The 18,885-nt window shown below is 37.8% G+C and overlaps 1 protein-coding gene across 1 annotated transcript in view; it reads left to right on the top strand.

The window, feature by feature from the left end:
• HPGD (15-hydroxyprostaglandin dehydrogenase) overlaps positions 1–18,304 on the top strand; it is a 35,042-nt gene extending 16,738 nt beyond the window's left edge. Inside the window, exons 4-7 of the mRNA XM_075258127.1 lie at positions 956–1,052; positions 6,107–6,183; positions 15,120–15,283; positions 17,482–18,304. Coding sequence (XP_075114228.1) covers positions 956–1,052; positions 6,107–6,183; positions 15,120–15,283; positions 17,482–17,614 — 471 coding nt within the window. The 3' untranslated portion in view covers positions 17,615–18,304. The remainder of the gene's footprint in view (positions 1–955; positions 1,053–6,106; positions 6,184–15,119; positions 15,284–17,481) is intronic.
• The last annotated feature ends 581 nt before the right edge of the window (positions 18,305–18,885 follow it).

Raw genomic sequence — 18,885 nt, 5'->3', positions numbered from 1 at the left:
ATGCCATATTAAATTGCATAAAAAAAGATTAATTGGGTCAAAAATTAACTAAGACCTTTCACCAACCACAAGAAGAGGCCTGTTGTAGAGAAGTGATAGGGCAAGTGGCTACCCAATAGTAAACTCAGCGGGAAACCTCTAAATAAGGTGACGCTATAAAATGATCACCTTTCAATTTCAGAGGTTGTCTCACCCCAAAATGATTTTTTTCATGCTGATGTGGATCCCATTGCAGCCCTCTATACAGTATAACATCCCCACAATTACTTTTGGCCCTTGCAGCCAAGGGGGCCCCGGACTATAACCCAATTTGCCCTTATTATAATCTACCCCTGGGCCAAACTACAACGATCCTATCTTCCAATTCAAAACCATGTATAAGTATTTTCCATTTATTTTCCTTATATTCCTGATTTTCCCACAATTTTTCAATTATTTTAATCTGTATTTTTCTAGCTAAGACAAATTCTGGTTTGATGGTAAATTTTCAGATGCTGTTATTCTAGAAAATTCATGTGTTAAGATATAGGAAAATTGCGTTTGTTACATTTGTCTTTTTTGTGTGTCTTATGTTACATGACTCTTAGCTGGGGCTCTATATAGGACTGTCACATGTGTATGTTAATTCTGCACAAGCGTTGCTAGCTTGCATATATTTCTACAAATAAGCCATCTCTTCTTCATATTATGAGAGCAAATTATTCTGTTGCTTTTGGCCACTTGCTGCAATATTTACCAATTATTACATTTGTCAAAATGCCTAAAAACGGCATGCCCCTGGCACATTGTCTTTTCCATTAAATTGTCTTTTATACATTTTTGCCCATTTTCAGATGAATGCGAACTCTGTTTAACCTTTGGATATTAGATCTTGTATAATAGAATATATTGGACCGCACTGACCTGTGATAGACGTAGTAGAGACATTTCTCATATCCCGCACTTTCTGTTTTAGATCTCAGTTATTCGAGGAACCTATATTGGCTTGGAACTTATGAACAAAAAGAATGGAGGTCAAGGAGGAGTCATAATAAATATATCATCTCTGGCAGGTAAGATATGGCATCTGTAATATCATAAATGTTTACCTATAAACAGAATATGCAGAGCTATGTGCCAAAGAGAAGTGTATATAGCTGTATGGCCACATATTGTCCAGTCATTGGCTTCAGATATACACTTTCTTGAGACACAAAAAGAAATCTCACTAAGAAACCTTCTTTAAAATATGATTTAACATAACATCGAAAGCCACATTTTTGCACTTATAAACATATCTCATAAACAGGCAATAAATAGCTTTTATATGAAAGTAGGTCTTCATTATTTCCTTTGGAAATGGTGAGATACCAACTATCTTAAAAGCACGAGCCCGGGCTAAAATTCAGCTTTAACGTAGTCAGTCGTAATAGAGGTCCGCATTATGGCCACAACATCAAGATCTCCTGTGGCTATACTCAACTAAAATAGAACTGTGTTAGGACTATTATTTACTGTATGTTAAGGTAGTAAAGATGTTAAAATGTTCCTGCATTAAGGTAAAGTCACATCTTTATCGGAGAACCTTTTAAGAACCTTGACTTAAGACTCTACTGACGTCCCAAGGCAGCTTAGTAAAATGGTGGACATCATGATGGAAACCCTAAGATCCTCCTTACAGTAAATGTAATGGATCCAGCACTGCTATTATTTTAGTTTTACTTTTCTATGATGAAACAGAAAATTGTAAAGTTTAGATGCGAGTCTTAAAGGGAGTCTGTCACCAGGAAACATGATATCAAACCAACCACATTACATTGTAGGGGACATTTAGGCGAGCACCATCATACCATTACATAGTCCAATAGGTTCTCCATTTCCTTTAAAAAGCCATTTTTATAAATATGCAAACAGGTACATTGGTGGTAGGCTTGAACTGGGCACAGGTGAATCCCATGGTGGCCCCGTAAGCTAAATGGGCCCCAAAATCACCCGGACTTGGCACGGTTCACTCATTATACTCATACAGATACCCATAATACAGCAGTTCACCCAGGCTATGTGTCAGTTTATTTGTATACACTGGACAGCTGAGATGACATCTATGTGCAGAGTTAGGCCAACCAGTATCCTCCAGCTTTGGATCACACTGCAGGACCCTACTCACCAATTGTCTTGCAGAGTATTTCTGCTGCCTGAGGCTCGCTGCAGGGTGGCATGTATCCCATATTCACAGAGCTAAGAAAGCCCAAGTCAAGAGATATGCAACAGGCTACTGACAGGACCACAGGACAGAAACAAGCAAGCTACTACTGAAAATACATTTATGTTGGCAACATTTTAGGAATTTGAGAATGAGTATCCGGTAATATTGGCATGTAGCTGCATAGTGGTATCAATTTTCCTGTTGAAAAACCCGCTTTTATCCATGTGAAAGCAGTCATATAAAGATCAGATCACAGATTCTCTGTTGTCCCCTACAAGATCCCAGCTGAAGCCTGACCTGACTTCCTCAGCATAGAAATCTAGTATTAGTATCATGAGCCCCTCAGGAGTTTGTAGGAAATAAAAACTTTTAACTAGAAACCAATAACACAAGCAACTTTGCCCTACTAAATCTGTTTTGATGGAGGATCACTTTGTTTTTAGAGGGACATTAGTGTGAAAAGAATGCGAACTGGCAGATATTTTGGATTTTCCATTGTTCACGCCATGAAAAAGCAGATGGTCACCCCACCTACATGCGTAACCATAACATGCACATTTGGCAAGCTGAGTGCATGTTATTGGTGGCATCGGAACTAATGGTTCAGTAGATACTTAGCTTAATGTGAATCATCAGCTTAAGAGGGGGTCATGCCTGATATCCCAGGCTTTTAGATTTTACTATCTAGCCATCCGATGTGAGCTATACAACTGGTACATTTTAATCTACTCGGAAACATTGGAACAAGCTATCAGAACGTGAGACAGAATTGTGCCACTGAAGACATATGTCACTGCCAGGGTAGCCAAGACTGGATAGAACTGTATCGACCGCTCACATGTGAAAATTATTACAGTAGATCGGTAGAACTGTATCAGTGAAATATCACATTATTACGTAGTATTCTTCCAAAAAAAAACCCTATCCTCTGTTCAACTCTTATCAAGTTGTTACACTCATGGTTAAAGGTCATAGTATATATAACTTTGGAGCAAAGCCAACACTACCAAGTAGTAGATGAGCTTGGATTTCATTACTGTGTACAGACCATCCACAGTCTGATATCAGTGTTACATGTGAGTGTATCTGGCAGATAACTGCAGCTGGCATACAGTCATAGGAGTATTAATGGGAGGTTAATCAGCCGCGAACCAGAGGATGTCTCGTGACATTTTATGGGGTTCTTTTAGGGGCAGACATAACATATCTGCATTTTAAAATGTCTGTTTTTGAAAAAGAAGACCTGTCAGTGTTAGCTGTGAAATCACAAACATTTACCTTCTTTATAGATGAAGAAAAAAATGTAGAGAAAAAAGCTGCAAAAAACGTGCTGTGGTTTTTATCTGCAGTTTTTGTTTAACTGCATTTTGCTACATGTATCCTTAGCCTTAGTCATCTTACACAAAGTTAGCAGCTTCCTATCATCTGTTAGATTGTACATAAGTGATTGACAGTTGTCTTTGGATTGTTACAGAGCCAAAAAAATACTTCTCTATGAGGGGCAGTTACTTTTACATGGGTTCTATAGATGTTTTAGGCAACAGCTTCTTGAGTCTGATATTTTGGTTAGAGATAGAAACCACTCACTAATACCAATAAGTAATAAAGGGGGTGAATAGAATACTATATTATACAGTATATAGAATCCCATGTTCTGCTCTTAGTGTTAATGTGTCATAGCATTATCACTATCTGAATGGAGACGCTTGTAAATCAAGGAATGTGAAGAATCCCTAACACTAGAGCTCCTGTAAGTCTTATTAGATTAGTAATTCCTGCTGGATATGTTACAAGGAGGAAAAAAAGACTTGTTGCTCTTAGTATTCTATAAGAGCTTGTTCCCAAAAGAAAGTAGCGTAAATTAATTCTGAGCTCTAAGTCATTGTGATGAGCAGCTAGGTCACCTTATCTCTAAATATGATACATAAAGCTCATGGTAGGTTATAAGCATTGTCATCTTACATAGAAAAATGTGACTTGTCAGCTACTGTAGATTATTGTAAGGGATTAGATTTCAGAAGTATTAGTCATCTGCTGAATAATAGTCAAATGCTTCCTACAGCACGTTGGTTGAGGTTGACCTTAGATACCTCTGATTTACCACAACCTTAAGGGAAAATATACCAAGACAGACTGCAGAATGTTACTTGGGTGAAGATTAAACCATACTTTATGAAAGCATTAGCTGTTTTTGTTTTGTTTTGTTTTTTCCCTTTAAAATCTAGCAGCAGAAAGCCAATAGTTGTATTTTTACATTGGCATAAGATCACTGGTTCTGTCTTCTGGTATAGGTTGAGATAGAAATGTAAGAAAATGTAAAGGGTATCTATCACTTCAGTAAACTTCTGACATATATAGATGTGACCGCTCACAAGTTTTGATTGGTGAGGTGCGGAGACCTTTACTGATCGCTAAGAAGAAGGGGCTAGGAGCGCACTCTGCCCCTCAAGATTGTCTTGTCTTGGCTCTCCTCACAGAGTTCAGTTATTGGTGTACAGAGTCATAGACTTTCCAGGAACCCATTTACTACGCATTCTTGATACCTGGCTCTCTTCAAGGAGATTCAAGCAGATCAGATCAGAACTGGAGGGGCACAGCACTCAGTTTTGCACCTATGCCCCTTCACTTCTAACAGTTACATGTTTAAAAGAATAAAATAAATAAAAAAAAAAAAAATTGTAAAAAGTTGGGAAACTTCCACTTCTTCTAGTTAGAATTTTATGGCCAGTTCTGAATAAACTGATTTTTTTCACATTAAAAGCATTTTTAATGCCCAAGGCAGTCTTTGTACTGTACACTATGCTATATATTAGAAGCGCAGCATTAGGCAGGGCAAGTGCCTCCTAGGTACATGGCATGCACACCCTGGGATAAACCTACCACAGATTGAGATGGTAAATCATAATCCATATCCATAGTCTGACAATGACAGATTTTGTATTGGTATCACCAGTGATGACGTTAGGTTTTTCACTTTCATTTACCCTGAGTAATAATTACATTTAATGCCATATGTAGTTCAGTTATCATCCTACCAGCGATGGCATTCCTACCACTTGGTGGTGGACCTACTGTCTGCCTATAGTAAGTCTACTGCCTCTACTAGAATGTGACCCTTCTATGAAAGCGAATCTACCACCTCCCCCAAGTATATTCAACTGCACCATCACATTACAGAGCACATTACAGGGGTAAACAACATATTTACGTAGATTTGAAGGTTTAAGCAAATGAGGCAGTTGGCCATATTTTATGGCATTGTTTGCTAGCTATATGGTATATATTTTTGTCTTCCCTCCATTAATTTATACTTAAAAAGAAATGACATTATGTAATAGTGGAGAAGACTATGTATTTATTAGCCTGTATCACCTCTTAATATCACTAGGTATAATGGTATATCCACAGTAGAGCCAAAGTAAGTAATATATAGGGTGACCCTGTGAGATCCTGCAGCACTGTAATGTACCTGCACTGTGTGTGAGCCTGTGAAAAGCCACAATTTTCAAGCCTTAAGTACATTACTTATATCTTATCAGCTGGAAACAACACTTCCTACAGCAAACCCCCAGTGCAAGTGTAAAACGCAATAGCCTTTCCTTCCTTTCCAAATAATATAGTCTGGAAAATTACATCTTCCCTCATTGCTAGAGTGCAAATGAAAGTTGAATATGTATTTTTTCAGTGCAATGAAATTTCTAATGCATGTGAGTGACTCTAGTAGATTGCCCTGCCATGTACATTATCTTGGATGGCTGTTTCGGTCGGCTGCAGAAATAAAATACTAAAATGCCGTCTGCCGTCATTCAAGGTTATCTGAAATGATCAGGGTATGTCAGTAATCTTGTGTCACTGTGACCAAAAAAGCATGTCTTGGTAGCATTTTATTGATTGAAATGATATTTATTATCTTTATCAAAGGGCTGACACCTGCTGCCTACCAGCCAGTATACTCTGCTTCAAAGCATGGCGTAATTGGATTCACAAGATCAATAGCGGTGAGTATAATGTAGTATATAAATTATCATTCATGACAATGTGCTCTCATATTTATCTACCCGTATAAATGAGTCTTCTTTATATGCATATGCTGTGCACTTTGATGTCACTTGTAAACTGTGAGCTAAATGTATCTTTGTCTGTCTTTAAAGGGAACCTGTCACCTACATTTGGGACACTAAACCACTGATAGGTCCCAAATATTGGTATATAGCATGTCTGTGCAGGGAACGGGGATTTAAAAAAAAAAAAAATATATATATATATATATATATATATATATATATATATATATATATATTCCCTTTCCGACAGCTGCTGTTGTTGCAAAAACACAGATTTTTAGTGAAGCAGTAGACAGCCCTGAGCTACACTGTTTCTGTAATGCACATAGAAGTGAATGAGTGTACTAAGAGCTACAATGTTTCCATGACTCATGTGGGAGCTACAGAAGCAATGTAGCTAACTGTATGCTCATTCACTTTTATGGGAGTTATGGAAACTGCGTAACTCAAAGCTGTGTTGGTTCCATAAAGCCTGGTCATAGTCTTGACAGCAAGGACAAGGTCATGTAAGCAGCAGGCATGGAAGGTGTTAAAATAAGACAATCCTTTAATAATCCCACCATGGGGGAAATTCAGTGTGTTACAGCAGCATGGATAAATACAGCAATATATTTCAAGAAAGAACACATACAAACTCATAGCAGATAGAAAAGGTACTAGGAGTCAAATAAAAAGAAAAATAAGACTTCAGGATCATTTAGTTCTGTGCGGAGTGATCTCTGCTTAGTCTGATGTTGATTATAAAGCCTGACCGCGGTTGGTTGGAAGAACAGATGCTATGACCTAGTGGGCCCGACATCTATCAGACAATTATGACCTCTCCTGTGGATATGCCATAGATGTCTTTTGATGGAAAATACTTATGTCACAGACCTCAGTCCCTGCATCAGGCATAGCACATTGTATGATCTTTACTCAATCCACACAATCCAATTCGGTGTTCATAAATACAATGCTAACTTTTCTAAGCCAAAAGTAAAAAAAAAAAAAAAAAGATAAAAACTACAGACTTGTTTCCTGATATATGTTAACTTAGTACAGTTGCAAATGTCAGACCTGTATTACAGTTCCATTACGTCCTTAGAAGATAACGCTGTGGCTTCCTCATTTAGATCAGTAAGACTTTTAAGGTTGATGTAGCAATGGCTTATTCTCTGCTGCATTTGCATAATACACAGCTGCCGCTCTGGAATACGGCCAAGTGGTTCTACTTCTCTAATCTAATAGTCTGACATTTCATCCAGATATGTGTGATATCATTTAGTATCAGGATTAATATTTACAGATGTAGCCATGTTACCCTGAATGTCTGCAACTGGTTATCACAGAAGACAAAAAAACAATGAAGTATTTTGAAAAACATTATTGAAGATATCATGGAACAGTAGTTTTAACCAATTGCAGACATTCAGGTTAACGCTCCAACATTGTTTGTTTCATATTGTTGCAGACTAAGATTGTAGTGATAGACAAGACAGCCTGATCTATTGTATAGGTCTTACCAGACCCTGTGGATTACTAGACCTTGATGAAGAATATATTGGCATGTCATTGCAGTGAATAACTAGTCTTGTAAAACCTGTCAGTCTAGTCTACCTACTGTATGTCTAATGGAATTTCTCATAAAACCAATTCAATGCAATAACACAATATTGCTAACAAAAGCCTTGAAAGGCTGCAATTTACACCCCCGACCCCTCACCAGAGTAGACACAAATAGCATGGTTAGCATAACCCATTATCGGGAGATCATGTTGCTTTGAGAATAGGGGCTTAACACACATCTGTACATGTCCAGCCAAGAGAAAAGGCAATGGAGAACCTATCTGTATATCTGATATCTCACATACAAGACGCCTTATTCACTTTCTCCCTTTCAGACGTATATTATTACGGTACATTGCAATACAATAGCAATAACATCATGTACCCTAGTGAAGTATGAAGGCAACTCTTTATCTAAAAATCAATAGAACCATAATGGAACAATCATTGAAATTTATTGTGATGTACAGCAAAAAAAGGGAACATTGCCTTTATGTCACCAGTTTGGCATATTTTAAAGTAAGGAAAGATGACATTTTTTGACAATAATAATGGTAGCAGTCATGTTCAGGTCTACAGTATACAATAGGGACAGAATGTAAGAAATTGTGCAGTCATTGCGGCATACAAAGAAGTTGCAGATCCATTAACCACTTATAGCCTTGGTTGGTCTACTGTAAGGGTTTTCCTTGGGATATCACAAATTGCTGGTCACTGCAGAGATGGAGAACAGACTGATACCAAAGATAGAAAGTAAAGGTCTATAGAGGTGTCCAGAAATATAGGAAAGATATAGTGTCAATCAAGTCAAACGGAATTGCCATAGGCAAGGCAGATGTAACAGACACAAGCTGATGGTAGAAGCATGACACAGGAGTTACCGGGAATACCAGAATTCTAGCAAAACAAAACCCTCAGACCCTCTAGGCAAATACATCATCAATGCTTACAGATAGATGTTCTCTCATGTTGGAGGAGTGGGGGTTGAGTTTATTGCTGTACCATTGATCCTATTGCAACATACCAGATAACATTGTGGTTTTTTTTTTAACTAACTTTCATTGAAGAGGTGTTTGTAAGAAATATAACAGATAATGACAAAGCATCATATACCTGAACATCAGGTAGAACAAAACAGAGCAAATTCAATAAGAAATATCAACTAGTGGCGTGAACAAAAGACAAGATGAGAGACAGAAAGGTGAAAAGAATGGAAGGAGGAGCTAAAGAGACTGTGATCAGAGACCTTGCAGTACACAAAATGTATTGCAGGGAGTCCAGATAGACTGGAACGCCTCAACCATGTTATTTAAAGATACAATTAGGTATTCGATGCTATAATAATAATAATATAGAGGCTATGAACATCTTTCATTCTAAGTTGGGACAAGAATGGGGGGGCAACACCTCTCCAGTGCTTAGCAATGAGCGTCTTAGAATGTGTGGGGAGCCTTTGGGGACAGGGGTCAAGTCTTGGTTGGTCCTTCCCGCAAATGGATAGGGAATGAACTGAATGTCATAGAATGGGAGTGGAGTGATAAGAAAGAACTAGGCACTTCTATTCTGTATGGCTAATGCCAGCTTCATAAATAGATGGGGCTCTTTTTGATATGGGACCTCCCTCTCTTTTATGAAAGCCTTACCACATTGATTCCTTATATGTAAAGCATTGCAAGAGTTGACCGTCTCTGTCACACCAACATCTGGAAAGTTGTAGAGACCATAATCCTCTCTAGAATAAAGGTAAAGCCACTTAGATATGTAGATTTTTTTTTTCTAGCACAATAGCATGTTCCTAAAATGTCAGTAGATAAAATATTATGCATCATATATATGACAATATCACATTTATAGTAACCAAAGAGTCAAGTCTACAGCCAGAATACTAGAGGATCCTTTGTTGGATGTACGTTCTGCCACACTACCGTGGCCCTTCCACTATTGTACCCACAGTGTAGAGTAAGTCTGTTCCATAAACCTTGAGGAGTGACTTATTGCTCATAGACATTCAACATGCCCAAGTCTTACTTTTTCTAAAAAATCATCAGGGGAGAACCGGTATAATATACTATAAGATTGTCAACCAATCCCTCTAAAAATCGATGGAGTCAGCCATTTACTCTTTAATGGGCACCTTTCTGTGTACAGTTTTCTCCTAGTGTTTTGTATCTTTTCATTTATAAGCTATCTAATAGTTCTTATAGATTTTATGACCTATGTAAGCCATGATAATAGCATGATGTACTGTGCAGCTAACAGTAGGCATATCCTTGTATGGTAGAGCTGGAGTATAGGCTCATATTATCATTTCTTCCTGCCAACACTGTATATATTGCTGAAATACACACAGTTGTAATTGGATTCTTATTTGATTCCTACGTAGTATGGAGAGGAACCTTTGTGCCTCTAGTGTCACTAGCTCAAATATCCTCTCCAGAAAGTAGCGAGTAATAATGATGCTCTTTGGCTTTATCTGTGAGCTTTAATGTAGGTTATGTAATCTTTGTCATCCACTGAGCAAACAGAGTCGACACCAGGAACAATTTGTTCCGTGTTTGATTGCTTTGTGCCAAATAAAATGGAACTTTCAGAGTACAAGTAAATGATTACTGTGTTTAGAAGCTGGGAAAGTTATTAGCTCTGGAAACAAGGTACAGCTCCCAGCAAGGATCAATTCCTTCCAAATTAGCGTCCTGATATTTATACACAGTCACATCCTGACAGAAAGACAATAGCAGGCTCCCTGTTGTAGATAATGAATCCTGCTTAGAAAAGCCATGTGTAAACTGCTTGTGGTTTGTACAATTTCCTGCATACCTACCGAGGAACATATGTCATAGATTTAGTTACTTAATAGTGGTTTGTAAATGTTTATGCTGAATACTCTGTATACAAGTAGTGTGCTTCCCTGCTTATATGTACAGTATCCTAGTAAATACATCACATTCTTTTCATGGAAACATGGTAAAAAGAACTTGGATATCATTTTATTTCAAAGCCAGTAAAACAAAGTGACAACCAATACATTTTTTTTTTTTTTTTTTTTTTTGGGGGGGGGGGGCGATACTCTTTGGGAGTCCATATTAATAATAGGCCCATTACATATTGGTACCCATACTGAAGAGTTTAAGAAAAAAGTTTTAACAACTCAGCAAGAGAGGATAATTTGGTGACTCCAATATACAGCTATTTAGTATGTATCTAAAGAGAAACTGTCCTCTCTCCTAACATGTCTATTTTAGTAATAATTCTACAGCAACTTTACATTGTGCCATTCCTCTATCAGTCTTCCTAGACAGCTAGGTGTTACCAGTTGGGGGTGTGCACACTGTTAGGCCTTTTGCAGATGACCGTGGTTTAGGTCAATGTGCGATCTGTGTATTTCACGGATAACGCACTGACCCATGATTTTCACGGTCCCGTGTGCAGGCCAACAGCCAAGGCCGTATCAGATAGGACAGGACCTATTTCGCATCCGGTGCGTCTGTGGCTCCTATTCATTTAATGAAAAGAGCCGTGGAAGCCCAGCCCATGCATGGGTGGCACATGGGGACATCCCCGTGTCTTTCGTGTGCAGCCAGTGCTTTTAATTCTCAACAGGCCATTCGTGGCTCAGTTGTCTGAAACCAGCCTTATACTGCCACATGTCTATCATTAGGGAAATGGTAACTCCCAGCTGTCAATTATTCCATATATATCCTGGAGGAGTAACAGAGCAATGGTACAACATGGAGTTCTTTCTTTCAAATTCTCTTTAGAACATGGAGTTCTAAGAAAAGATGCTTCAGAATTGTCACTTCATATAGAATACCAGTATTTACTAATGCATACATGTCAGATTTCTTTAAGGGGGACATAAATGTATTTCTGAAACTTAATAAATGAGTAGTTCCCAAACTACACAAGGCCAGGAACTCCTAAAATAGCTATTGCGAAAAAATACAGCCATATGTGTGATCCATCAGGAAACTTAAGTGGTCATGTTGTCAATCACGTGATCACCCTTGGGGGCGATGATTGATCCATTTGCCAACACTATAGTATAGAATATCATTGTAGAGTGCACAATATTTCTCCCACAAGGAGAAATCCTGTTTATCAAAGATGCAGTTATTTAATGCATATATTAACTTCATTGTTTAATCCTCTTGTGTTATGATAGATGGAGGACCATGCAGGGAATAAATGAATATTAATAGGCAGTATAATCTAGCAGGACATTGTCACTTGTATGGAATGTCTCCTGCTTTAGTTGTACCATGCAAGCACGTGTGAACATGCTGAAGAATGCCTTGCTGCTAGGACTATGCAGAGGGTCTTTCCATTTTAGGCTGATCGGAGGATAAATGTAGTATACTTCAATAGGATTAGTGATAGGCCGTCCAGATAAATGTCTGCCCCAAAGATACTTACTTTATCTAATGTATTACCAGTTCTGAGAACCTCCATAAACATTTACATACAGTACATATTTGTCAAGGATTTTGGCAGCTACCTTTACAACCTTTGCACTTCACTAAAGGTGTTTGCTTTTTATTAACCACAAAGGATCACATATCTCTTATTCTGTTACTGATTCTAATTACTTTATGAAGGGTAATGTAGCATATCGTGGATAACTAGCAATGTACAGGGGGTGTCAGGATTATGATATAAGTAAGTATGCTGGAACCCCAAAGTTTACCTTTGCGGAGTGCAGAGGGGTGATTAAAGCTGTGTCCGTTGAGCAGAATGGAGTTGGTGATGTGAGTGAGAGTCAGAGGAGGCAGAGAAATTAGAGTTAGAGTCTCCCCAGTCATCTTCCGCAATCGCAAACTTAAGGGCTTCAAGGGACTAGTTCTATTAGTAATGAAGCTTAAAGGGGTTGTCCCATCTCAAGGATCCTATCTATACAGCTAGTTTATGTGGATTTAAGACTTTTCCTAAATACATTGCTTTATCAAAACTGCTTTGTTTGGCCGCTATCTTAATTTATTCACTTCATTGCATTCCTGCTCTCAGATAGGGGAGGGGGGAGGTGAGTGCTCCATGCTTGTATTTCTGAGCTGTTTATCTCCGGCTCTTCCAGTTATCAGTCGGATAATTGAATTTGGGTGATATTGGCTGAGATAGGGAGTCCGGTATTTCTCTATGTAAACACAGACCTAAAACCAAGTTTATTGCGATGAAATCCATCTCTGTTACATCAGCTTCATATTGTGCATCTTCCAGTGATACTGTGGTAATTTATGTACAACCAATCCCTCATTACTGACTGCAAACATACTGCTATGAAGAGAGATAGCAGAGCTTTGCCTGGGAGAAGACAGCAAGTGAAACCCTGCCCACCAATGTACTGAGAAAACAAGGAAGTGAACAGAGCACACAGCCTGCAATATGGTGAACAAGCCAGTTGGGGATACCCTTTTAACCATTGCAGGGAATGTTAACCAAGTTTCGAAGTGACTTCTAAACTGAATAATGTATATAGCAAAGTGTGAATGTACTGGTCACCAGTATGATGCAACGTTTCCATTATCAACCATTGCTATAATTTGCTTTTAAAGAAAAAGTTGTATGGAAATTGAATTGCTTATATGGAAAACTATGACATTTTTACATGTTGTTTCCATCAACTTTGCGTTACCCCTAGTAAATATAAAAATTTGCCCTATTGATCATGAAAACCGCTAGTATTCAATAAAACCATGTATTTATTTAGTAGCGTCTGGACAGGATTCTTATTCACTTCAGTAGTGACTTTTTAATGCAACAAAAAACATGCCGTAGGTGTAAGTATATCGGATCACAAAATCTTTTAGCCAATATTTTATATTAAATCCTCTGAAATACTTCCTTGTGATAGCTAGCCAAAAACCTTGCCAGAAGTTAAGACAAACGATCCTATGACTATCGGTCTGGACTACGTGCAAGTAAATATTTTTCAGTGTCTACATGATAAGGGACAGGCGTCGTCTGCACTCCCTGTAGATTGTCATGGTCATATGACAAGGTTGGAAACGCTCACCCTTTCATGGAAAAGTACTGCAAGGAGATAAGCATAGTATTGTACAATAAACATAATATTATCTACTAAGGCCTTGTCCATTATAACACAAGACGCACAATGCCAGTAGCCAATAGCAATCCATTAGACTCTTGTCATTTAGTCTATGATAAATTGAGTAATACTAATATTTCTAGGGTCGATACATTTGGGCCCCTAGCTGTTATAGACTTCTATTGACTTTATGCCTAGAAATGTTATGCTATATTTCAGACTACTGTAGACATTCCCTGAGATATATTTCTGTAGATGATATGGCATGTTAATGAGACAATACCCACAATACTGTTCTTCATCATACCATCACCCTATAAGCCCTTCACATGGAGGTGTGCAGTCTGCCTATGCAAGCAACAACACAATTCAGGCTTTTACTTGCATCAAGCAAAACCCTTTCAGAAGACCTCGGCCCCTGTTGCCATGAAGCATCATCTCTTCTCTTGATTTAACATGGCTGATTTTGACCTGTATATAGAACTGAAGGCAGAACTTAAGCCCAATATTAGGTCCAGGTTACTTGGCCATCAATCATCTATCCCACCACATTAGAGAGGGCCATTTGTAAGTGTCAGCGTATTGTATGAAGATATATTAACCTGAAAAAACAGCTGACCGTATACCGCAGTGTCAGCATGTTATATAGCATCTTAAAACACTCCTGTCACCGGCTCCTGTAATAGTATTTTTTAATAAGCAGACGCAAGCTATTCCCTACATTCCCACTGACCTGAGGCTGAACATTGTTCCTGCCCAATGAACAATGTATTACATTACCTGACACTGGCCTATGTTTTAGGTTTTTTTTTTTTTACAAGAATTTTTATTATTATTATTATATTATCTTGCCCTGTTTTATTGGTTTTGGTCAGAACATTTTCTTTCCACTTTTAAGGTATATTCACTTGGAAAAATTTGTCTTTCCGCTTTTAACTCCTCTCCAAAAACTGGCCCTGTTCCGCCTCTTATTGTTTTCAATGGTAGACCTTGACAGACGCTTCATTTTGTCAAGGCGTCTGCAGCAGAATCTTGGTGGAAAACACGACATGTACTTCACTCTTTTTAACCCAATTGTATGAGGATAATGACGTGTGAACCCATGCCAACCCAAGGCATGATATGACTTTCTGCTGCAAAGACACCTCAAAGTCCTCTCCAATTTACTCCATGTGAACTTCTCATGCACTAAATGTTTCCTTGGTGAAGTATCATTGTTTTCCTTTTGGAACCAGAGCTCTCCATGGGGTTTTCCATCCTAAATGTATCCCATTTCTTTCTACAGGCTCTGGCATCTATTGGTGACTATGGTGTGAGGGTAAATACAGTGTGCCCGGCCTTTGTAGACACACCACTCCTAGAATCCATTGACAAAGAAGAAAATATGGGAGAATATTTCCAATACAAGGATAATATAAAGGACATGATGAAATTGTTTGGTATTCTTGAGTAAGTATTAATATGTAAGGGTGAATTCACACTGAGTAAACGCTAGCTTATTTTGTAGAGTAAAATTACACTTGTAAATTTTGCTATCCCATTGACTTCAATGACATTTTACAGGCGTATTTTTACAGGCGTATTTTTTACAGGCGTATTTTTTACAGGCGTATTTTTACACTTGTAAAAAAATATCATTGAAGTCAATGAGATAGCAAAATTTACAAGTGTAATTTTACTCTACAAAATAAGCTAGCGTTTACTCAGTGTGAATGCACCCTTACATAGTGTCTTTTTATTTTTCGTTTCCACTCTACTGGCTTACTTTAGCAAATATTAAAAGAATAAACACAAAGAGGGAAATTTACAATACCTTGTCCGCATGGCATGAAAAAAAATCCAAGTTTTATTCTTCCAAGCGTGGGTGTTGTGCAAATAATTCTTGACTTTTTTTTTTCTCTTGTACGCCAACCTTGACATTTGGCATCAATACTGCAACTAGCCCCATCATATTTAGGATCACTTATGCCAAACAATGCTTCAAATCTTACCCATAAAGTGAATTTAGGATAAAATGGCCTATAACTCCAGTAATTGTTACCACAATCACGTGTAGCCTATGAAATTAGCCAGTTGATACATCTGAGATGGGGACATTATCTAAAATTCTAAACTCCTCTATATTCCTCATAGTAACCACCAATTGGATTTTGACTATTTTTCGTCTGGGGCCTCATCAACCAGAACACTGTGATAACTGAGCTTGATGTTGGTCAGTAAGCAAAGCAACCATCCATCATCCAAAGATTATCAAACATGTGCCCTATGTTAATAAACAAGTCCCATGTATGATACCCATGGGGTGTGGGATGGTCCTACACAACATGCAGTCCTGTATCCCTACAAGTATATCCCTGCAGAATAAAGTATATTGGATTTGAAAAATATAATAGTAATAGTGTACAGGTGAATACTTCATTGTGTTATTATGGTTCTAATATTTTCCAGGTTATGTGACGAATACATTAAAGTGCCGAGGTTAATATAATATAATATAAATTCCACCACTTTAGTGTACTAGACACATAACCTGACCTACGGAGTATAGGAGTTGTTTATGCACAGTATCTGCCTGCTTTGCTAGCCGTAGGTTGTATTAATCATTGTTTATTGTATACTTGGCAAGCTTCATGCGGCAATAGTGAATATTGTTTTACATTATTTGGCACGTAGAACAATTGCTGTTTCCTCCCTTGGGTCTCTTTTATGCTTGATTTGTAGTTGGCTATAAACTTGAGGAAAGATCTATTTTAGGACCTGAATTATTACAATTTTGTCAATTTTGACATTTTTAGTTTCAAACCTCCCCCACACAAGCAATGTTTGTACAATATACTTTATCTAACTTTATCTCATCCTTCCTTCAATTATGTGTGTTGTAAAGAATACTATCTTTAATTCCTGAGTCTTTGGCCTGGGGTGTATCCTGCACTATATATACACACCCTATATAGTGTTTTGTCTCCTTTATAAAGATATATACAGTTTACGACTTGTGGAGCCCTGGCCTTAATTTATTAAAAAGCTATTGAATGAATTCCTATGAAAGTAAATATGCAGCACACTATACACCTAATTCTCTATACAATCAGCAATGGTGTAAAATTATGAAATTATTTTGAGGCTGATTCGGCAGTCGGTAGCTTTTTTTTCTGACTCTGAATCCAACTGTACCCAAAATTGTCCCCAACTCTGACTCCACAACCCTGATAAGCATGGCGGCCACTTTGTTCTAGCAATTATCAGGTCAGACCCCCACCTAACCTGCTGATATCTACTATAATAAAGAGGTTCTCCACTCTTAGAAGCCTTCCTTGAATATTAGCTGATAACAAAGTGTCTTCTTCTGGGTCCGTAGGGGAATCAATTGTGGTTTATGGGAAAACCGTAAGTGTTAATTTCCACAGGGGGAATTAAGAATTACACACTGTCTGTTCAAATCAATGAGTTTATTACAGGGTAGGTCCTCTGCTCTCTACTCTGGCACCCAGATGAATATCCTGAATAGAGGGCCCCTATATCATCTCTGAATCTGAAGTTAGGTTTTCTAAACTGGACAATTCCATTAAACTATGACTTTGAAACAAAGCTTCATTTATCTGTTAAATGTATCCCAGTTATTTATATGAATATTTCTTTTGTTACAGTCCATCATTAATCGCACAGGGACTAGTCAGACTCATAGAAGATGAAACTGCCAATGGAGCAGTAATGAAGATCACAACATCCCGGGGAATTCATTTTGAAGAATTCAGTTCTCAGCAGAAGACAAAAGTGTGAATCTGCAATAAGAAGAGTGTTCATTGTTGAATAGAAGCTAAAGTACATAATCCATATTTTTAGATACAGCCAAATGGAAAGTAAAATAAGCACAGGAGCAAATGGCATGGACGGAATAATGCCATATCAGGGAAAACCTACTGCAAAATCTGAGGCTGAGGGCACATGTTGCATTTTTGTCCGTTGCAGAAATAAATGCTGCATTTTACATTCCTTAGCAAAGGAAGATGATAAAGTAAGCGCCGCCCATCCAAAATTCTGTTCTGATTTCTTGTTCCAATATACTTTTATAGCAATCATATTTTTCTACATAGATAAAAATGTAATAGACGCTCACTAGGTTATCAACGTACAGGTGTCCTCCCCCTCTTGTCCTTTTGGCTCCACATGTCCAGATGTTTGTCACAAGATGATCAGCTTTTCAAACAACATGATTTTGCGATACTTACGTCTTTGGGACCACCCAGTGGTTGTTTTGTGTGCTGCAGTCTGTCAAGGACTTTGAAAGTATGTTGTGATATTTTATCCAATTAGTTTCATGAGTTATTTTGTCCTTCCATACACTTTCTATTAAGATTGTGCTACATGCCACAGCAGACTACGTGCCAGCGGTCAATTCAACATCTGCTACATCTGTATAAAGACAAAGCAGTTAGCTCCGTACCTCCATGTGGAAATGGCAGGCAGACATGTATCATTTACCTCTACGTCTATGCAGATACTTTGATTTCTGGATCTATTTAGCATAAAAGGTGTTTAATGTGAACAATTATTTTGCTTTTTTGTTGCCTTTTTGACTTCTACACAATTGAACACTCCAGTACCGAGATGAAGAAATGCCTTAATACACATTGTAGCTATTAGTGCTATATAGAATACACGTGATGATAAGTAACTAAAAGACTCCTAAAGTCACCATAGTTAGAAAACAATGCATGGGATAAATTCAGTGGGCATTTATTTAGTTGTATATAAAATAGACAGCAAACAGCTGTAGTCTTGTGTGTGCCACATATCGCTGCTATGAGCGAATCAAATCTATAGTCCGTATTCTCAAGGCAGATCTGTGTTCATGGAAATTTATGTAAGTATATTTTATAAACCAATGACTGACACATTGAGAATGTGTATTCAATGCAAATCCAAAGAAAAAATGTGTAGTCCAAGAGAGTGAATTCTTTATGTACATATGTTTACCAATGCTGACCTATAGCGTCTTCTGTTTGAAACCTACATCTGACATATACAATAATAAGTCATAATTTCTGTAA

This window comes from Leptodactylus fuscus, chromosome 1 (genome assembly GCF_031893055.1).
Source record: "Leptodactylus fuscus isolate aLepFus1 chromosome 1, aLepFus1.hap2, whole genome shotgun sequence".
NCBI lineage: Eukaryota > Metazoa > Chordata > Amphibia > Anura > Leptodactylidae > Leptodactylus > Leptodactylus fuscus.
The sequence above is the reverse complement of the archived record's forward strand: the minus strand, read 5'-3'. Positions and strand labels throughout refer to the sequence as shown.